This window comes from Megalops cyprinoides, chromosome 15 (assembly GCF_013368585.1).
Source record: "Megalops cyprinoides isolate fMegCyp1 chromosome 15, fMegCyp1.pri, whole genome shotgun sequence".
NCBI lineage: Eukaryota > Metazoa > Chordata > Actinopteri > Elopiformes > Megalopidae > Megalops > Megalops cyprinoides.
In genome coordinates, this window is record NC_050597.1 from 18,389,262 (window position 1) to 18,412,912 (window position 23,651).

Genomic DNA, 23,651 nt, shown 5'->3' on the forward strand with positions numbered 1-23,651 from the left:
TGAGGGCAGTGACAAATAAAATACACTCCTTTTCTGATGGATATCTTTTTAACAGCTCTGTTTTGTCATATGTATGCAAAACAAAAAACGTGCATATTACCATGATGTAGCCAAACTGTTTAGGATAGCTTGCCAGGACTCAAAAACCCACTGATGTAGGAGCACTTCTAAGTCTAAAGAATCTTTATGAATCACTTTTACTCTCAGAAGTTAAAGTAGGACCAAACTGATATCACTCTCAGAATTTTCAAGCAAATTAGGACCTATTTTCTACTCTGAGATGCTTGTTGAATACAGGCCCAGATATCATAGCATTCAGCCTATTCTTAAATACAGGAAACGTGAAAAGCAAACAAACAACCAGCAATAGATGAACAGAATGACACTGTCTTGAATTGTTTGAGCTCAGCAGATGTGGCGCTTGTGTTTTGTGGTCCATCTCATAAGGATGTACACATTTATTTTTAGTAGAGAAACGGTTTTAACTGCAGAAATGAAGAACTAGTACTGAAGCCTTTGCCTGTCAGTCCCTAAACATTCATATGGTCTTTGTGCGAAAAACAGACTGTTATCTACTGATCATCATGCAGTCTTTCAACCATGTATAATGAGAAAGTCATGGCATGTGTTGCTGATGCCTGTTTAAATCATACCTCATTGCTTTTGTGCCACTGACAGCTTTTTTCCCCCCAAAACATTCAGCTCCCTCAGTAAAATTCTCAGGACACGCACCCCTAACCTCATCCTCAACACCCCATATTTTGTAGTTCTCGTCTGCGTCCCCCTTCCCATCATGCACTGCAGCAGTTCTTGCACATTTTGTTCAGGCCTAGGCTACATCTCAGTCTGCACTTTGGTTGACTTGCCCCAAGCACTAAAAATATTGTCGAGTCAAGTGGTCAAGGATGTACCGATCCACAACAGAAACTTTTGCTTGCCCTCAGTTGCTCAGGGTCTGAGATTACGAAGGTGTCTTTATGTAGATTTTGTGACAGTTCCATGTGACTACAGTGGCACCAAGAAACCCCCAATTTTAAATAAAATTAATCACAAATGGTGTTCAATTTTGTGGAGAGACTACATTTTTCACACGCATTCGCAAATCGTGGTAATATTGGGCCAAATAATTCCAGGGCTTGTAATGGAAGTAAACAGAAACTGTGGCATTTACATTTAAATTCATTTATTTAGTAGATGCATTTATCTTGAATGACTTCTTGTTATTCCTGCTGTCCCTCAATTTCCAAATAGTAAATAATGGGGAAGATCAGCGTGGGAAAGGACAGAATTTTTTTTTTTTTAAATGTCTTTAAACCCACTTTAAAATTTGTATTTGATCGGCATTGTTAGCATTATGATTCTGACTTTATTTCCAATGTCCATGATTTTGTATGGAGTCATGCTTTTTTTTTTTGAGCTACTCTTGATTTGTCATGAACCACGGCTCTGCAATGATGACAGTGGACTGAGTTCCAAATGCACTCCAAGGTAACACCATTCCCCTCTCTCCTTAAGCTTGCACCTGTATGACACTGGATGAAGTATGGACTCGTTCACTTGCCTCTCTCACTCACTGACTCAGATGATTAGGTGACGGTGCGAGCTCATTTTTCTGCTGTCATTTCTTTGTCAGTCTTTCTTTTCCTGCCTGGGCTATCATGTTGTAACAAGTGGGAATCCTACATGTCCATCATCAGTCCTGGGTGTTTCAGGCCGTGACGGGAGGAGTGGCCCTAGAAACTGTCTGGGAGTATGGTTCCCTCAACAGCTTTTTATCGCCAAAGGACAGGAAGGCCTGTGAAGTGGTCACAGCTGTTGAACTGTGTCATTTCATTTCTTGTTTTCAGGGCTGTGGCTGGACACTTACTTCACTCTTGTTGATGGGACAGCACCAGAGTTCAGCCTCTGGGCCAGACTGAGAGACTGAAGTTCTGTTTCAGCTTATATGCTGTACTGACATTTCTGAGCACAGCCTGTGGTTGGAGTTGGCAGAGGGAATACTCTAGTCATAGCAGGTATTACTTAATGACATCACAACAATAGCCAGATTGTGGTCATTGTGAATTTCTCCCACTGTTAAAAAGAAAGACTTAGAGGAAACCAAACTGCTTGAGTTCACAGAGAAGACTGTGCCACTTCCACATCTCTGTACTCAGATTGCCTAAAATGGGAGGGACTATCGCCCTGACTCCAAAAAAACTGATCTCTCCACTTTCCTGTCCTCAACACAACAGCCAATGTTTACTTATGAGATGCCATTGAGTGTATGTGAAATGTTTTTTTCTGTGTTCTTAGACAATCCCTGTATAAATGTGCAGGAACAGCAACTGTTTCTGTTGTCATTTGAAATAATAACTGCTCCCAGTTCTCTGGTCCTGTGGTGGAGTTCTGCTGAAAAGGGAGGCTCTTTGCTGTTCCGGCTCACCTTCAGATTGCCTGGGTATTCCATGGCATACTAATGGATAAGGGGTATGAGAGACTGTCAGAGTGGAAATTGTGACACAGATTTCAGACTCTTAAAGTTTGTGTCAGCGTGCAGCTCCTGGCACAGACTCAGACACTGAGAGACTGTGTGTTAAGAGTTCTACTCCTGGCAAAGACTCAGATATTGACAGACTGTGATATTACCATACCATACCCTTCTCTTACAAGGGCTTATGATAATGCAAAACAAACCAGTGCATGTCATTGTCTCATAGGTGTTGGCTTATCATTATCTGTTTGGCTGGGAGTTGTTAGCCTCGCTTAAGTGTTGTAACATTCAAAGAGACAGTGACCTGAAGCATTGTCAATACTCTTCTGCAATGCTATTTCTGTACAAAAAAATTAAGATACAGGTAAGTGAAACACTGAGTGTATGAAAGCCAATTGATGAACAAACAATGGATCAGGTGATAACAGCCTGTTCTGACGAGAAGTAATAAAGCAAAATCCTCTCCAACAGAATCAATCAGTCTGGATACACAGGAATATTTATCTGCAAGACCTTTCCTGAGTTGTTTGTGAGTAAATATAACAGGAGCACTGATGCTCATCATTATATAATGGGATTGGGAACATGTTTAGCATGCTGATTGGTTGGAACTGTATCAGTGTTTCATGTTTTAACTTAGATCATATGAGGACTTTCATTTTGCATCACACTGAGGTCCTTGTCTTGCCGCATTTGATTGGTCATGTCTGTACAGTATAACCGCTCTCTCACATGAATAACAGTGGATGGTATTTATTATTAGCATGTTAAATAACATTTTTGTCTTTTCTCTGCAGCTTTGTCTATTGTGTTTGGATTATTTATCTTGGGATTATGAAACAGACACCGGCTGGAAATAAAAGTCTGTATTTTCATGGAAATAAAATCTATTTTTAAAAGCAGAGTATGTCTGTGCAGATGTGGGATTTTTAACATGGGTGCAGATCACTGATGTTTCTATTTTTCATCTCCCATGAAAATGTAGTGTAAAATGACAGACTGTTGGCACCATACAGACTGCTAACTAGAGGAATTCTCTTTCCAGAACCTCCACAGAGTCCTGCAGAAGATACTGTCATAGGAAATGTCCTAGCAGCTTCAGGGCAAACTAATAAAACTTTCTGATGTGAAGCTGGTTTAATAGATTGTCAGGTTACTTATGTTGAATGCTGTCTCTGGGGCTAACAAGAGAACATAAAATATCTGTGCATGTTTTTCATATGCATTTGCTTACAGGGCAATTTCTAGAGTCATTTATGAAATTTATATCCTACCCATTCTTTAACCCATTATATTGCTGGATTTTATAGGAGCCATTTATTTAGATCTTTACCACACTGCTGAGGAATTGACCTTTTCAGAAGTGAAGCAGTTTGAGGTTGTTTTTATTTATGTTATTTCTGGACAGAGAAAAGCGCTGGTACAAAATGCACCAGCTTCTCTGGGGAGCATTAGTATCACCAGCTCTAATAACATTTGACGGTGGCGTCCATCATCCCTGTCTGATCTCTTTGTCTTTCTCCCTCTTTCTAGTCATCTTCTCTCCCTCTTCTAGCTCCGTTTTCTCACAGCCTCCTCTATACGCAAGAAGTTACTTAACACACCAAAGTCAAGCTTCTTGATCTCTCAGTTTGGTGGTCAGACTCTGAGATCAATGTTCTGGCTGGCTAGCTAGCTAATACGTCTTGCTTGAACAGATAAATGATTTGTAATTATCAACAATTTGTTGTAAATTAGGGTGTTACCACTCTTCTGGAAAAACAGATTATTTCAGCAGCAATCCACAGATAATGTGTGCTGTTAATTAACCAAGGAATTCTAAGATAAAAGTGAATGTTTTGACCAACACTGCACAAGCTTTCAACTAAGCAGCATTGAAGTATATGAAATATTCATTGCAATTACCCACACAAATGAAAATGTTACCATATTGTCAGATGGGTTGCATTGATAGATGCACACTAGTATTTTAGTTTCATCTTGAATTTGACAGGCAAAGTTTAAACAGGAAAGAAACAAATGTGGTAACCAAACAATACTAAAAAACATTTTTCATCACAGTGCTTTTGATTATAATCAATTCATGTGATATACCTTCATTTTTCACAATGCGCCTCAATTCACAATGCAGCTCTGCCTCCAACCCCCCCCCCCCCCCCCCCATCTCGGCCATCCCTACTTCCCCACAATGTGTAAAAGCCTGGCCATGCTAGGCCTTTGGCTTCCATTGTCATTTCTGTACTGTTCACATTGGGATGATTGTATTTAACACACTGTAATGTGAAGGAGGAAAATAGGGGTGGTATGAGACCAATAACTCAATCTCTATTGTTCCAGGCATAATAGGTAGAGTCCATGATCCAGCAAAACAGCACAGTGCCTTTTGTGCCGTTCAGTTTTAATAATTCACAAAGTGATCCTTGTTCACCTCTACATAAATCTTTCAGGACACTGGTGCTTCATTGACTCAAAACATGACAGCGGCAGTCCATCACTGGGCTCATTAATCGCTTCTGAGGGGAGAGCGAACTGCAAACTGGGCTTTGTGAAAAAAAAGTTTGTCGAATTACAAACCGACTCTGTAAGTGGCCATGAGAGAACAGCCCTCCCCAGCCCTCGTGGGTAACGCTTGGAAATGAGTGTCCCTGTATTGTGGGAGAGACTATGACACCCAGGTCCCCATAACCATATACTCCTGTCCTTTTAAAGATCCATTTGGGAAAACAACCACTACACTACATCACACCAACATGCTGGACAATCCTTTCGCCCCCCCATGCATTTTCCAAAACACCTGAACAGGTTTTCAATTCTTTAATACCAACCCAGTAGGTATGAATTTCAATACTATAAGAAGTGTTTCTGTTGGTAAGAGTATATGAATACTGATCTTTGGCTTGGAGTCCAAGGAATGGGTCACATCTGGGGCTGTGGGCTATAGTTATTTCACCCATTGTTTTGACATCATACACAGGAGTACAAAAAACTGAGGAGATGACATGGAGGAGGTATACCCTTAACAGCTGACACAAAGTGATGACTGGGTTTTTCATACTTTCATGGGGCGGGTTTGCTTATTGCGTAGGGATCATCTAAAAAACTTTGGAATCTTTGTTTTGAACTTCAGTGTGAATGTCATTTAGAATAGCGCCGCTCACCATAAATTGTTACAAAATGTTTTTGGGGAAAAAACTGAAGCTTGTCATTGAAATAAGTCACAGGAAATTGTAATTCATCTCTACAGCAGACAATTTTTAAAGGAAACATTCTTTTACCGGGATTGCTCCAGGAAAAATTGACTGGATCCAGGCAAACAGGTGACAGAATGTGTAAGATATAAAGCAGACTTGATTAAAGTATTGACTACACCAGATACCTCTTGGCTGTTACATAACATTTCAAATCAATCTTTGTATGCTTAAACAGAGAATATGATATGATATGTACTCAGAAAACACAGAAGAAGGAATATCAGGTGGGAAATGCAAACCCAAGAAAAACACATTCAACATAGGAGGAAACAGAACAGAGCTGAACATAAAATAGAAATATAAATACAAAATAGATTCTTGCATTCTGCCAGCTCATAATACAAATAAAAAATATCAGTGAATTGAACCTTACTCATCAATTCATGACAGACAGTGTTATTATCTGATTTTAAATTTCACTGTTCACTTACTGTCTTTCAAGGGCATTGTTGAAGAAGGACATTGTTCAGATCAATATGAGACAGCCGCAATGCACACACAAGAACAATAACAAGTATAAACAGGAGCAATTTCATGACAACAATGCCGTCTTTGCACATATTGGCCTCATTACTTAGCTCTCAAATGTAAGGTGTTGGAGGAGCAATGATTGTCAATGCTACAAGTTAAATCTTTAACAAAATATTGCAATTAGTGACAGAAGGAATAACAAATTGCAGTTAGTTAACAGGGATTCTGTTACGCTGTGGGAGAATAGAAGATACAGCTATGAATTTACTGAGAAACTAGGCAGCCTGCATAGTACATTGAGTCATTGCTGTGCATCTGTGGTTTAGCATTGTGCTGGCTAGAGGAGAATTCATTAATGACAGTCAACCTATACTATTGTAACGTTTCCACCGATAGCACCGATTTCCCATTTACATTTGATGGGCTGTACAGCTTTTACTAGATTTTTTTAGATAAATCTAAAAGCGCCTCAAATGTGCTGACTGTCAGGATACCTCTCTCTGTGAGATCTCTGTCTGCTCAACAAAAATGCACAAGGCACGTGATAAAACCTCACAAGAGGGTTTTGCACTTGAAGGTGTTATGCTGTGTTCACTTGTTGTTGTGGACATACATGCCATGTATGCTATGATTACCCATATTGTTGACTGGCTACAACAATCAAAGACAAATAGTTTTAAATAACAACTCTGCCACACCACCTAAACTCTTCCGTTACACAACATTTGAAATAGGACCTTGCTTTGTGAAAAAAGTTCGAAGTACAGTTCGTTTCTAATTAAAGCATGGTGTCTCGTGCAAGAAAAATACACCAGCCAATTTGATAGTAAGCGAAGGAGTTTATTATTGGAATTACCGTGGTGACATGATTTCCCCAATGATAAAGGCATAAGCAGCTTTCCTTGTGTTGAGCTACATTTGGCCTACTAATGAATGTGAACATATGATTACTTCTGAATCTCTGCTGGGTGCACCTTGTCTGAACAGAGGTGTCAGGACTCATTGTCAGACTGACCCATTTCCTTATCGTATCCTTGAACACGTCTTGTTTCTGGTTCTCTCAGGGGAAGAATTGCACAGGCCAATATTAATGTAGCTCCTCTCTCAACTGGATGCCCTTCCATGCCCAATACCTCTTGTATCAAATTTTGGTTGTTACACTGAGCTCAGGCGTAGACAGACAGAGTCTGGAGGAGAGGATGGGGAGGCTGCTTAAACTATAAGAGAATGCTAAATCTGCAGTAAAGAAACATCAGACAAACATGGAAACCACCCAAGGTACATATGACAGGAACTGGCTTTGAACACAGCATTCACGTATGCAGACATTACATCAAGAACACACACACACACACACACACACGCACACACACACACACAGACACACACACAAACACGCACACACACACACACACACACACACACACACACACACACACACACACACACACACACACACACACACACACACAGACACAGGCGTGCATACAGACAAATTAAACATTGTGACATTTTTGTAATGCTTTGTGTCTTCCTTGATTACCAGGCTCTTTTATGAAAAGAATGAAAGTGTTGTTTGCAGACACTGCACGTGTCATTAGGCTGTCAGAGGTAATGTGTCCTATCGTTAAATGGGTGAACAATGATGCGCGCACTGACAGCTTTGCATGTCGTGGGTGGAAATAAAGAGCGGGGCGTCCGCAGGTTGTCACAGTTAATCTCCAGACCCGTCATGAGTCACCTCGGTGTGTCTGGAAGCCGCCTTCTTCTCCCCTTTGGGTTCTGGGATGGCGGAATCGAGTGGGAGGCCCACAGATCATACAGTAGGCAGGACAGGAAGTGCCTAATGGGATGGGTCACTGGCATCTCATTTCTCTGCCTCCATTTGTCCTCAATTGACACTCTGAGGCTCTGTTCTAAATGCCTCTCCTCTACCTGGTTGATCTTGAGCTAATGCCCCACACAGGTTGTTCTTTATGTCCTCTTGTTGAGGTTGCTTTGAAGGACATCCTGGGGTCAGGCTATGGTTAAGGTCAGAGTTCAGAGGTCAGATAAAAATTTTAGAAAATACAATGTCTCCATTAATGATCTAATGGAGCTTATTTGATTGAGTTAATAATGTTCTCTGTGTGTTAAGGCAGAACATAACAGACTATAGATACTGTGGATACTTGAGGTGGGGTGTAGCTGATCATGATAGTAATGTATTACCTGGTTAATTCAGGGAGTACATAACTGTGTTAATAATTTACTCAGTGTTTAATGCAGGCCATAACTGAATATGATTTAGTAATGAATCCAAAGCAGGCTGTAAGCGAATGAATTTCCTCAGCCTTTGAAGCAGGGTGAAATTGGCTGTGTCAGTAATGTACTGAGTGTTTAAAACAGCAGATATCACTGTGTTAGAAATGCACTTGGTGATTAATGCAGGTCATAATAGACTGTGCCTGCACTGAACTTAACACAGTCTGTAACTGACTGCCAGTAGTGTACTGAGTCTTTAAACCCAGGTGCAATTTATTGTTATTAATGCACTCAGTGTTTGATATAGGGTGTAATTGACTGTGTTAGTAATGTCATGTAAGCGACTCTGTTTTGGTGCTGTTCCCAGTTTTTAGAGCACAGAGTCACCTGGCAGCCAGTGGCCTTGTTCTCTCTCTCTGGTTGTCATAAATCTCTGTCTGGGACAGTGAGAGCTTTCTCGCTGCTCCTCAAAAAGGTTCCTTTATTACACAAAACCACTAAAAAGCCAGAACATTGAAAGTAGAAATAATACACAGCAATAATGATAAACTGGATAAAATTAGATACAAATAATTTATGCGTATATCAGAATTAAATAGGAATCACCATCAGAAGAGCTGAATGTATTCAAGTGTGACTGAAATGCTGGATCAACCAGATGGAAAACCATCACGGACAATGGGGATGGATAATCATGGTGTCTGGTCTCAGGTCTCCCTCCCTCTGGAGATCACATTGCTTAACCTGTCCACCCCAGCTACTTTACTCTGAATCTGTTACAGTGAGAGAATGGAGGACATTGGTTCAACAAGACCCCAACACAACATGCTATACACACCAGTTCTAATGGGGGGCTGTGCTCAGCTGGTGTGAGCTGAGGTGCCTGTTACAGACAGTGGTAATACAACAAAACTACACTACAGTCTTTGTTTAGCAGAAGATGATGTCAATATATGTCATTTTGTTGGTGTGACTGCTGAAGATTGAACCCACTACTCACGACTAGGACATACACTCTTTTATATATATATATATATATCAGCAAGAGCTGATAAAAAGACTTTCTGTGCTTTTATTTCTTCATGTATGCCTTTGGGTAATATTATTTTACATTTATAAATGTCGTTATATCTGCTGGGGGAAAATGACAACCTTTGCCTCTTGTTAAAGGACTAAGGGGCATTAGTTCATAAGTTAGCCTTTAAAAATAGATCTCACTTCACTTTAAAAAGTGGGTCATGAAGATGTGGATATTCTTTGGGATGAAATGATGCCTGATGTCTAGTTTTCTCATAGGTGATAGTTCTAACATTTCTGTGAAATGTAATACTCAATTTGACAGCATGCATCTTCAAATTTAAATGTTTTCAAAAAGTCTGGAAAACAAATTAAAAAGTAACCTTAACTTAAGTACTTAACCTGTGCCCTAAAACTATCTGACTCATTAACACGGTACATTAATTACCTTAATTACACTTTTTGTTTATGGGATTTTTTGTGAGCATGTGGTTGTTGGGCCCTTCAGAAAAAATCTAGCAAGAGAGTAGCTTACCGATTTGGCAGCTCTCTGCTGCAGCTCCTCCATGGTGAGCGGCTTCAGTTCTTCCTCATCACACTCATCCTCACTGTCAAGAAGTGGGCTGAAAGAAAGAAGGGAGAATTAACGACGAGGAAATGCTGCTGGAGTCCGTGCGAGAGCTGACAACACAAGGAGAGGAACCACACTGAAGGGACTCAGAGTGAATAGCCAGCTCGTATCAGACATAGAGAAACCTTGTTAAGGGTGTCATTTCCTTTCATTTGCCATTTGCCACCTTTGAGGGGATAATGGATCTCTGATAGATGGACAACATACACTGATGTGCACTGGTGAACATGTACTATTGAACATGCACTGATGAAATGGCGTGAACAAGCCATAAAGGTTACACATTTCTCAGATAGGAGAAGGGGAAGGAGAAAATAGGTCCTTCTTTGTGTTCTGTGCTGCAGCTGCCCTGAGGCCAGCCCAGCCCCCACCACTGAGGAGGAAGCAGCCTGAAACTGTTAAACACTCTCACCCTCCACAAAAAAAACTATTGAGAGGAGAGTGAGGCTTCATGAACCACATAATGGGTGGGGCTACTGCATGATGTCAGTACTACAGAGGAAATATGTATTCTTTTATTATCACTGCTCAGTGTTTATCTGTGCCCTTGCCTCATTTGTACAGAATGATGTGAATATGAGCGTCCACAATATCTGGTAGAATGGAGCTGAACGGTTGCTTGCTTTCATCACCTGGTGTGTGTATGTCCAGGGGACGGTGGTGTGGGGCAGTGGACCATTACAGTGTGCCTGTCTATGTCACCTGGCATAGGGGAGCTGAGTCTTGAAGTCAGGGAGCTTCAGGGAGCTTTCCAGGATGGGATGAATTTGCATGATCTTCCCAGCAGTCCTGGCAGCGTCCTATGTGGAGATCATAAAGAGATGACCGGACATTCTGCCTCTCTACATCTCTCTCCTTCTATCTCTCTGTCCTTTCCCCTCCTTGTTTTCACCCTTTCCTCTGTTCCCTTCTCCTCCTCATCCTCGTCCTCCTCCTCCTCCTCCTCTTTCTCCCTTTCATCTCCTTTTCTCTCTTTGGTTCTCTATGGGCTGCATGAGTGTCTCTCAGTTTCTCACCTGGGATGCCAGATAGGAGCGCACAGCCAGCATGTCTGTGATTCTCTGCTCCATTTGTCCCAGGAGGGAGATGGTCATCCTGGTGGCAGCATCGTCCATCCAATCCACAGAGCCCTCATGCTGGGCGGGGTCGACGCCCAGCTGAACTGCCATGTCCTTAATGCCTGCATATTTAATGTGCCAATAATAGAGCTGGTAACTGGCACACTACCACGACAGCATGATTAAACACCTGTCACACCTGTCAGTAATTTCCTTCTGTTACAGTTTTTTTGTTGGCTCAGCTGGCATCAAGAACATTATCTTGCCTGGCGAGCTAAGCGTTGAATGTGTTCCAGCTGCCCGTTTAGTGGTCTTTACTGAACTTGCGTCAGACATTCAGCGGTTATTTCCGAAGACCTCATATATCTTTGCAGTACACTCAAACAGATGCACGGCTATCTATGTCTCCATAATGTACAGTAACAATTCCCCCAAAACAAGAAAAACTCAGAATGAAGAATGAAGAATGAAGAATGAATGTTGCAGTAAAAATAAATAAATGAATAAATCACATTTTCATGCTATGGTCTAAAGATTAAGAAGTGCAATCCCCTGCCACACTTACGCTCTTTAGCCAGCAACTATTTTTGCACAAGTCCCACAGTGCACCACAGGAGGGCAAACATCGAATGGAGATGTTTTGACATGTTTTATTTTGACAATGTTTTGACATCAATGAGTGCAACACTCACTGATGTCACCCGAAGAATTCACAGAAACTTGATGAGTCACTATTGACAGGTCACTATTTTATTGCATATAAGTGTTTTTACGTACTTCTGAACCAAGACATGCTTAATTGTAACTTACTTAAATAATGTATGTATTACATATTGGATAATTTTTTTCATACAACAGGTCTGGGTTTTACATCACTGTTAGATGTCAATTTCAAATCTAATTTCAATTATCAGGGAAAAGGCTGTAAGAGTCATGACAAAGTTTGCATAATTTATGTGACAAGATGCAGTGATATTGCAGATATATTGCAGTGTGTCCTAATGCCTCAATAAGGTCATAGATCATTTGCCCACAATCACTTGCTAATCAAAAGTAAGCAGTGCATGAGATGACTGCAAATAAAAAGGCCACATTTCTCTTTTGTGGAAGGAAATCTCGAATCACCTCTCTCCCATTGCAGCGTGAACGTACTGCACCTCACTACTCTGGGAGGGCCTGGGTTACCTTGCCTTATCCCTGTCTTGGTAACCAAAATGCCTAAGGGCATTTGGAATATATCCTCAAATTTGCACAAAAACACACATGCACACATATTCATGCGTACACAAACAAGCCCACACAAATATGCCTTTACACTCACACACACACACAACTGCACAATGTGAACATATACTAATTACGCAGTTTCCAGCCAACCAGAGGGAACCAGTGAGGCTTGTACGTGTAGTAATTAGGACATGATATGGTGTGTGGGCAGAAAAACTCAGGAGGAGAACCATGAGAGCAGGAGGACCATTGCGAGATACAGAAACAGCTCTGTTTGGCATGTAATATCACACCATAGATTTACCCAGAGCCCCAAGAGCACCCAGCCACTCTGCTCATTTGCAGCAGCTACAGATGAATGTTTTATGCAAAAGCTGCAATAAACATATTCATTGAACACTGGAGCAAAGGTGAACAGTAAGGTACAGAGTACAGGGAAAGATCATTGATATTATTTTCAGCAATGGCTGGCTATTGACCTTCATAATCCTTTCACTCCGAGCAATCAGTCTGTGCTTTCATTGTAAGCATTGAAGATCAATTCTAAACCTAGCAGTGGAACTGAATTCACTGATTTACCATTTATATGCCACGTGTAATATAATCACATTTAACCGTATTGCCTGGTGCAGGTTCGTAGACAGATTCGTATATAGCAGCTTCAAGGAACTCATGTGAGAGAGGCTGCGGGGAGGACTGGGGAGTTAATCTCCCCTCTTGGACTAGGATTTCTGTCAAGTGAATGGCTGGGACATGGAGATGGGGCAGGACCTCCTGCTGCAGGACTGGGGCTTATTTTTAAACTGTTTCTTCCGTCTACAAAGGGGATTGTGTTGCAATCACCCAGAGCCCCTCCTGTCATGCTCTCAATTCACACTCGCTTTTGGAAGCTTTTAAGTACCTCCTGGAAAATCCTGGGTCACAACCAGCTCAGCTAGCTGGGCCAACTCTGCCATAAACTCCAACAGACTGCTCAAAGCCGCTGACCTGGGATCGGGGAAGTGTGTTTACAGAGAGCTTTTATGGGCTGTAAAATCCTGGAATGAAACCTTTATGTTATTTGTTTTTTGTTTTTTTTTTGCTGTGATATTTTGTAAGCAGTGACATGTACCTTTTTTGATAAGGCTTAGTATCTTCTGTTGCTTTTCAGCATCTGTTTGTAATTTGCTGGATGCTTCAGCGACCTCTCTCCGGGTCTCCTCCAGTGCTCTCATCCTGTCCCCACGCTCCTGGGTCACCCTGGCATCCTGCTCCTCCAGCAGCTTCATACTGTACTTAAGCTGAAACAGGAAAGACGGGACACTTGGTTTAAGTATTTGTTACTGCAGTGCCCACACTGACAGAAATGGTAAGGTGATGAAACTTCTTATCACCCACAACACCTTTAAACTCCTGTGTCCTTCAGCCTGCTGTGCAGACAGTCACACAGGTCCTGGAGGAGCAGACACAGCCTTGACATAGATCTAAAAAGTCATTAGCCAAAATAACACCTCTCTGCACATGCTGATTTGAAACAAACACGTGGGTGATGGAACACCGGATACATCATACTGTTGATCGCTGAATATAGTGACTTCTTTAACCTTAATAACTACAAGTGTGCTTACACACACCCACATAAAGACACACACACAGAGTGTCCAGGATGTCCGGCTCTGATACATTAAGTTTGTTTAATATTATGTAGAGTTTCTTTATGTAAGATTTATGGTATCGATTTACACGGTGCTGTATAATGCTGACTCCACAGTATGTTTAGCTGGTACTATCTGAAATCCACTCAGCCATTTAATTGCATTAATTAAACATATGTCTCGACTGCAGCAGGGAGAAGAGATGTGGAGCGGTGATGAGCGAGACAGTGCAGCCAGGGGATAAGTGATTAATGAGCTCTGGAGGGGACAGAAATGGCCAGGTTTGTTTTCGATTGTTCCTGGCCCTGTCCCGTACCCGTTCGCCATTCAAATAAAATAAGATCATATTGAATTTACTGCATAATCTGCTGTTCTGACTCCATACATGCAAGCAAATCCAGCCACAGGCCAGTGGTATCTTGACATAAAGAAGCACATTTGTGTTTTTTTTTTGCTTGTGGAAACCCAGGTTCTGGGCCACACTCTCTTGTTTCGATCATCCGTCATGAATATTGCAACGGACCAATAAAACTGACATCCGAGAGGAGTGGACGTACAATGCGTCTCTCTCTGTCCTCCAAATACCTGCTGGATGTCTTTGGTAAGGTCCTCCATCTCGCTGGTCTGCTCACATACATAATTGAAGAGGGAAAAGTTCACATCTTCTCCTGCAGTGGGAGAAAACAAAACAATCCATGCTGCTGGACACCGAAGCACACCCTTGGCCAAACCAGAATGAGGCGGGAAGCCTTGAGCTGACATATCAACACATTAAAAATGTATAGCTCGAAAATGCCATGTCCTCAGAAAAAACAGACAGTATGTGAACAGCTGCATGTGGAAAAATACATTTAGTGTGAGGACAAATGCGCATAGTATGTGTTATTGTGTTTCGTTATTTTTGAATGTAACAAGCAAAAGGTGACTGAGGTTTCTGACGAATGAGGGCAACCTGCACCTGTCTAGAATTTCAACCAAACAACCAAAAGTCTGACAAACAGCACAGATAATGGTGCACTTATCGCTGCCCAAACAACCGAGGCTGGGGTCCTGAAGGGTGCTCACAGAGACTGAGCAGTCTGCAGTGTGGAGGTGTGCACGTACTCTCCATGTAGACATTATAGAAGAGCTCTGCATCGAACTCAGGGCTGCTTCCCTCCAGCAGCTGCTGCTGCTCCAGCGCTTTCCTTGCCAGCTCCTTCAGCCGCTCCTGCTCCTCCAGAGACGCCCCCAGCAGCAGGGTGGAGCGCCTCCGGTGCTCCGTCAGCCTGCGACCCCTCCGCTCTGCATCCCCATCCCCCGCCGCGGCCTCCCGGAACATCGGTAAAACCAGGGTGGATCGCCTCCTGCTGACTGGAGAACAGAATGCAAAAGAACTTATCAAGCGTGTTCCTCACTGCAAAAAGCCTCATGCCATTTCTAACAACATGTTAAAAACTGTCTCATGATCTTAGCATGATCTGGATGCATAGAAGACATTTGTTTGGAAAATGCATGGAAACAGGCATGAAGGACCATTGTACATTCACCAGCTCTAGCCATCAGCAGCAGCCCAATGGTAGAAATGCTCTTCCTGACACCGGCTGGTCATGGGTTCTTGGGTCCTTAACTGTGGTGTGCTAAAGATTGAACACCCTGTAATGGTGCCCATCTGCAGCTTCCCTACCAGAACTTTGTGTTGGACCTTTTCTGTTTATCACATTCAGGGGACTGGGATGCATTTTTTTATTTCTTGCACTGTGAAGCTGTAATGAGATGAGGCACGGAATGAGTTATAGGACAACCTGTAAAAGTAACACTGACTAATGGAATGATCATAAAAAAGGAATAAAGTGGCCAAACTACAGGGTGGGCAGAAGAAACAGTGCTTAACATCCTTAATTCAACTGCAGAAATGTGGGATACATACATACATACAAAGAGGAAAAAAGGTCAAACAGATGAATGTCACCCACCCAAAGAGAGAAGTGACCCACAGGAAACAGGAAGAAGGATGCAGGAAAGAGGGAGAGCACAGGAAGAGAAGGTTCCTTGAAATTATCTGTCTCATAAAGCTGATGCCTTTAATACTTTGCCAGGGTCTATTGCCACACTGAATTATGAACTCAAAGAGTTATTGTCATCATCATTCATATATAATTCACCAGTACTCTGTCTGAAATGGCTGTAGTTAGGGTTATTGCAGCTGAAAAAACTGAGGTGAAGACCTGTCCCAAACCCACAGAAACAGTGTTCCATCTGATATGTGAGTCCACAGAGTTCTACTCTTGAGCTCAAACCTCATTTCCCATAAACGCCACCCTCAACACCGCTTAAAATTCATGACAAGTCTACTAAAATATGGTCTGGTTTCCTGAAGGATGGCATAAGTAACTGTGTCACACAAAGGAGTGACAAAACCAGCTGTGAAACAGAACAGACCCTTAGCAGGAAATGTTGCATTCTGGGAGATCTGGTAGCACTGAGATTTCTCAGGCACAATTACTGTCCTGATGCAAATCCTCCAGGAAAAGAACCTGTCAAGTGCAATAAATCAAAATATTACAATACACAGTTGTATTGCTCTCTGCTGATTGACATATAGATGGAATCCAAATAACAATCCAAGGATGAGACTAACAAAAAGTATCTATCCCACCCCCCAAAACACATCATTATAGACTGGATGTATAACAGCATCTGTCTGTTTAATTGGCCCAGCTGCACTCCCCCTGTAATTGTCTACTGACTCGATGTGAGTGTATATATGTATGCACACATACACACACACACACACACACACACACACACGTACATACACACCCATATAGATATACATATACATATAATATTTCTGTTGAAATGTCCATTTCTTTTTTGCTTTTTGCTTTATAAGGTTTTGTCAAATAAGAGGCCCCCTATTCAACCTGTGCCTGATCTGGTTTTCCTGTCCTTAAGGCTATTTAATTACCATGCAAAGTGGATTTTGTCCAATCTTTCCTTTCATGGGAAAATCAGCCAAATCAATACTCCCTGCTCATGTCTCTCTGCAGTGGAGGGTTGTTGGGGTGGGGTGCACTGTAATGTCCTGAGGGGCCCATCAGGTCCCAGCTGTCCCTCTCATGAGCGCAAGGCAGGGGGCTCATCATACCAGACTCCCACAACGGGCGTTTCCGCTCCTCCTCGCTCGCAGCACTGGTGCGGTGGTCCGCTGCATGGCTCCGCCGGTGGCCGCCAAGGACGGGCCTCTTCGCGGTCCGGTCCAGGATCTCACTGATCTTCTCCACTGCCTCCTCATACTGATTCAACAGCACCTTCTGCTCCACTCTGTGCTCACGTTCCCGTGCCTCTGTGTCGACAAGAAAAAGGGGGAGGTGAACTGGCGCAATTAAACAGACAGGGGTTGTCAGAAAGGGCAGGGAGAATTCAGGAGGGGAAAACACAGATGAATAATTGGAGTTGAGAGCAGACACCACTTGCACACCACTTGCTGTAAAGTGGTAACAACACAGGTTTTTCCCTGAGGTTTCTATACCATTATAGTTCTGCTCAGGTGCCCCTCTAACACAATAATGCTCTAATGCTATCAGGACACTGTAGGATGTGCTAAATTTAATCTGTATATGCATGTACTATACGAGACTCTACCTTAGTAACTCATATGCAATCATTAAAGAGTGGTGGTAATGCCATGATATGATAGAGAAATATGAAAGGGGTGACAGAGTGGAGTCCTGGTTAGGGAACTTATTACCAGAAGGTTGTAGACTTGAATCCTGTGTGGGGCATTTTTGTAGCACAGTTCCAAGGTCCTTAGCCAGACTTTTTCAATAAATGTTCTGCTGCGTACATGGATTGTGTGAGAAACGTAATGTGGGGCAGTGAAATGCTGAAGACAGTACAACAGTACAACAGGAGACCTCTCTGTTCCCCAGCAGACTGACACAGATGCTCCAATTTGTTTCTGCCTCTCTGAGCACCAAAAAAGAAATTACCCTGGCCATACATGCCCACCCTCTTTGTTTGGGGTTAACAGGGAGCTCACTAGAAGGAGGCCCTGAGAATTGTACTATTTCAGCTGTGCTCCAATTTTTTTCACAGGGAGCTGTCCATCTGTCATTGGCAGTGTACAACTAGGCTGTCTCTAATCCAGCTGCCGAATGCTGAGAGCTGCACACCTGTGGAGATAGAGGAAGGGACAGAATGTGCTAACGAGAACCTTTACCTGTCCCCAAAGCAGCTTATTTTAGCTGTCTTTGTTTGTAACATGCTAATTCTATTTTCAACAGTGTTAACTGTTTCTGCGTATTGGAGGGTCTTCTGTGCTCATGACCTCCCATTTACTATTTCCAAATGATAGATCTACATTCCATCAATTCCATCTCTAGCAACTAGCTTGTACCTTGTATTGAAACTTGGTCATCCAGCACTTCTAATATTGCTGACTCTTTATATGGCTTTTTGTGTGTGTTGTACTCTGCCTCACTTGAAAGTCGCTTTGGATAAACACACCTGCCAAATAAATAAATGTAAATGTAAATTTTGTTTAAAACATGATACTTGTTCATGGTATGGTATGTGGGAGCCAGCCATTGGCTGTTGAGCACCACCTGCCTGATTGAAGGTGTATAGCTGGGAGGCTGGAAAGCAGGGTTGGTTTGGCTGCGCCTGCTCTGACTGGTTCCTGCGTTTTCCTGAATTTTAAAATAAACCGTTTGCTACTGTCAACATTTCTCCTCCTGCTGTTTCATGTGCGGTGCATCAGGCGGCACAGTGACAGGCTGATACACCCTGCACACAGCCAGCGCAAGCCTTACTGTGACAATCAAGTGAAAAACAAACCAGGGAACGGGAAGCAGATGGAGTCAGGGGCGGGTCGGAGAGGACCTCAGGTGTCAATGATGATGAATGCCAGCAATAGCCAAAAATGAATTGTTAAGGTAATAATGCAAAACAATTGCAAATAGAGGCAGGCAAGACTTGGGACAAAAGAAGAAACATGAATGTAAATGTTTTCTTTTGTTGTACTATGTAGCCACAATTTCTCTAAAATTGACATCCAAATCTTTAAAAACATAGAAATAACCTATAGTTTTATTTTTATGGGTGCAAAGTGAGATGACGTGACAATAAAATGACAAATTTGTGAGGCGAACAGGATAATGTTAAATTGGTGTATCCTGGTTAATCTCCTGTCTGCAATATTGTGTCCTACGCATTATCCTTCTTTTAAGTGTATGGCCTCAAAAGCAATACTGTGTATTCTGTTGAGAAATACATGACCTAAATTCACAGACATTGTGCCCCAACTAAAATATCAATGTGCAGTGTGTCAATGTGCCTCTGTCTAATTCCCAATATTAGAAAGGAGGTTAGAATTAACATAATATCCAGTTCAGGTTATGGGTTCTGGCTTCTCAGGCATACATCATATTTGCAGGCTTATGAAAAAATACATCTTGTTTTCTGGGAGCAGGGGTGGGTAGCTGAGGGGAGGATTCGCCATATCCCCACTGAATGTTTGACTGAGGGATGCAGTTTATCTGCTGCTGTGGAGTCCTTCGCCGTACAGAATTAGCACAATGAAGTCAGTAAAAACCTAGGCTGAGCGCCAGGGAAAGACGTGTCCTCAGGCCTGGCTTGTGCTGCGAATCGGGTGATATACCGCAGACAGCAGCGGGAGAATCACCTCTCTTCTCCTCGGCGCTGAGAAAATTCCGGTCACGCTCCCGTTCCTTGGTCTTCTCCTGCAGGAACTGCTCCACTTTCCCAGCGTGGCTCAGCTCCCTCTGAATCTCTCTCACTTCGCTGTTGTGATGCTCGGAGTCTTTTGCTTGCTGGTCATGAGCGCGGAGTGTTCTGGCCTGGGCCTCTTCCCTGACAAGGTGAAGCGTGATGTAGAGTCACCTTCAACATGAGTATTCATATGAGACCCCCTGTGCCAAGCTCGAAAAGTACGACAGCGGGTATAAGCGCAGTTTAACCTTAGTGGAATGTAAGCCTTGATAGGTACCCCATCCATTTTCATAGCAAGTGTGTGTGGAAGTGTACTTGTGTGTGTGTGTGTGTGTGTGTATGTGTGTGTGTGTGTGTGTGTGTGCGTGTGTGTGCGTGTGTGTGCGCATGTATGTGTGTATGTGTGTGTGTGTGTGTATGTGTGTGTATGTGTTTGTGTGTGTGCATGTGTGTGCATGTGTGCATACTTGCATGCATACTTGTATGAGGGGGTTGCTGAAAATGTTTGATTGCCACATACATTACAGCAGTAACCTGGACGGTGAACCAATGAAATACCTCATGTGAATACACTCATTAGCCTCATCCAGAACATTCCCCACCTCCTTCTGAACAGTCTGCAGCTCCTGTGAAGTTAGAAGTTAGTCTGTTAGAGTGTATTTGACAGACACTTGAAAGTCAACACATTTACTCACAATCCATCAACACATTGACAAAACATTAATATTTATTAATTATGTTTGACTTTTGATTTTTGAGACAGTTAATAACAGGTAATACGATTTACACTATGATTACCTCTGGAGACATGAGAACATTTTAAAAATGTATTTATAGTTCATTAGTTTATTTCTCATTTACAACCAGCTCACTATCTGTGTGATACCTGCTTAAAAAATAACTGATAATTGAGTGGTGATGTATTCATCAATTGTTATCTCAAGGTATAAATAAGCCCTTGAAATAAAGTGAATAAATATAAATATATATATATATGTTGAATGTGTTTTAATCTAAAAAAATATGTAAAAAACACAAGCCATTGGTGAAGACTGAGGGTGTGGTGTGAAGGCATAGCTCCAACCTTGTGCAGTTTGTTGCGTATTAGCAGAAACTTGTCTTTCTCTCCTCTCATGGTCTGAATTTCCTGGCGGAGTGTGGAGTTGGTGGACACTAAAGAGCCAAACTTGCCATTTGCCTAGAAGACTCAGAAAGAAAAGTCTGTAAGCAAAGTGATTTCTCTCTCATTCACATACAAGCCAATAAAAAACTGTGTGAGTACAACTGGGCTTTGTGCTGAGAAACAGAACAGATATCGATTTCGTTTCAAGATTAATAAATAAGGACGGAACGAAATGGACAAGTGAGCGGCTGATTGAGTGAAGGAAAGAATGAAAAAATAAATAAATGAAAGAAAGGGTGAACGTCTGCATGTACTACACAGGCAATTAGTAGATTTCAGACATTTTTTCTTCCAAAATGTCAGATCTCAATAATTCTATTTCTTGCCCGTTAGGCACAGGGGGAGCTGACCCCTAAGTGATCCTGAATAAAGCACAAGAGTCAGATTTTTTTCCACCAGGATATGCTAAGCGGTACCTGGTCTGAATTCATGCTCTTTGTGTGCTGCAACAAAATATCCTCCTGAACCACAGTGCTGTCTGTACCTGCATTGTTATGGGTTGCAGTGCTACCTGTGAAAACTTTACTGGCTTGGCCCAACAACAGAGAAGGTACATGACTGATCAGAAAGAGAGCCAGCAGCAGTACAGAATGGATGAAGCATTAAAGAGAGGGGAACCTGCACAGCGCATTGAACTACTGAACCTCCGGGCCTTTGGAGCAGTTTGACAGAAAGGTCCCCCCCTGGACACCAGTCAATGGAATGACTAATGAGTACTGAAACACTGTGGGTGGCTCTTAACGGAGGCAGTTACATTGTGACATCATCCCTGTGCACAGCATTGTGGCATAGTGAAGGGAACACACTACTAAATTTTGGGTACAGAGGTTATAAGTTTTAATCCTGAATATATCTGTATCCTGCAATTCTCTCCTCTCTGAGCACGACACTTTTCTTTGTTCCCAGCTGCTCCAAGCAAAATCTGGCTGTGCAAAGTATATGGGTTTTGGTATGTGTGATAAATAAAAGTGATAGCTCTATTTGTAGCTCTCGATAAAAACAAAATATAACAAGTGTAACACAGATCTAATTCAGCCTAGATCCCAGAGGGCCACAGTGTATTCAGACTTTTGTTCCAGCTGGACACTTTCCTTCAACACCACCTCATTCCACTTATCATTGTTTTGACTGACGTGGATTTTTTTGGTTAATTTATAAATGCTGGACTGCTGTGCTCCAGGACCAGGACAAAGTGATACTGACACAGAGCCTGCTGCTTTAACAGACCTCAGGGCAGGCCAGAGGTGCTGGAACTGGCAGCATTCCACTGAGGGAAAATACAAAAAGTCACCAGAAAGCCTTGTTTTGTTATAACAGAAAGACAGACATGGATCCCTTGGTTTCTACTCCATTCACATGTTCTCCGGCAAAGATTCGTAATAAAGGCAGAAGTCTATAATGACTGGAAAAGGTCAATTCGCAGTTGTTGACTGTGGGCTCCGATCAATGGGCTGTGTTTATTTGCAGGCCACTGTGGCTGACATTTGGCCTGTTGCTGATGGAGCTTGCCATGCTTCCAATGCATTCTGGGTCTGTGTAATATTCTAGAGGAGGAAGTTGATGCAAACATGTGAATATCACCATTTCTTGAACAAATAGAGAATGATCACATCTCAGAGAGAAATAAAGGACGCCTCCCCATGTCCCTGAAGGGTGGACGGGTTCCATGTAAATATGGAGGGTGAATGAGACATCTGTCTTCAATTCTATGCAGAATTCACGCCACTGCTTTCATTAACATAAGGAATTTGATGAGACGCTCAACAAACATTTAATTAGGTTGTGCAAAGGTAATTAACCTGTGAGTAATCTGCCATTTACAAACCCGGTCAAACCCCCTCCACTACGTGAAGATGACAATTTAAACCGCATTACCACACAGTAAGCAATAATGCACAGCACTACTCAGGATCAGGTCCTGAGAGCTGAGCTGCAAGGAATTTAAGAGGAGGATAAGGAAGAGCATGACAAAGAAGCACAGTGCAATACTGTCATTAGGGTTCTGATCTTGCAAAGTGATAAGTTGCAACATCAAATTTTGAGCAGGGCAAAGCTGTTGAACCCTTGAGTAAAGTAGTTAATATGAAATGTTTGCATAAATATCCAGACAGTGTGGAAAAAAGTAAGCTATATAAGTTCTGGAAGAAAGACAATATATAAGGACAAATAAATAAAAGATAGATAAATGAAAGGTCATGATGATGATGATGATGATGATGGTGATGATGATGGTAATGACAACAACGATAATATGAACCTGTGCGATTTGATTGGTCAGTCTCTGAATTTTCCTGGTGGGGTTTTCTTTGGAGGGCAAAGGTTTTCTTTCTTTGTCAATCTTTCTCTGAAGATCATGGATCTGCAAAGAGAGAATCAGAGTGCCTTCTTTTGTAGGATCAGATTATTATTTATTTCACTAACAGGCAACCCCATTCAAGATGCAAGATACACTTTATATAGTACTGTGTCCATCCGCATATTTAACTGATGCTGAGCACAATGTGGTTGTCTACTAATTCAATATTTTACGAGTGATACATCATGTGATGGCAACATGCTTGAATATCCTGTACAAGACTCAAACACAGTGGATAAAGCAATGAGTGAAGGTCAGAATTCTGCTAAATTGTGACCTTTTCCACAGGCGATTCCACAGTTTGGCTTTCTTCTGAGCTGAACCTGCCATAATCAATAATGCCTAAAGGGTAAACTTTTCAAAAATGCATTCTCTTTTAGAACTCTGAGGG

At 42.1% G+C, this 23,651-nt stretch overlaps 1 protein-coding gene across 1 annotated transcript in view; it reads right to left on the bottom strand.

The window, feature by feature from the left end:
- Positions 1-7,361: 7,361 nt before the first annotated feature.
- Positions 7,362-23,651, bottom strand: part of LOC118790344 (cilia- and flagella-associated protein 46) — a 72,976-nt gene continuing 56,686 nt past the window's right edge. Inside the window, 9 exon segments of the mRNA XM_036547253.1 lie at positions 7,362-7,382; positions 9,992-10,079; positions 10,790-10,887; positions 11,104-11,310; positions 13,557-13,652; positions 14,592-14,674; positions 15,111-15,359; positions 17,137-17,334; positions 19,675-19,862. Coding sequence (XP_036403146.1) covers positions 7,362-7,382; positions 9,992-10,079; positions 10,790-10,887; positions 11,104-11,310; positions 13,557-13,652; positions 14,592-14,674; positions 15,111-15,359; positions 17,137-17,334; positions 19,675-19,862 — 1,228 coding nt within the window.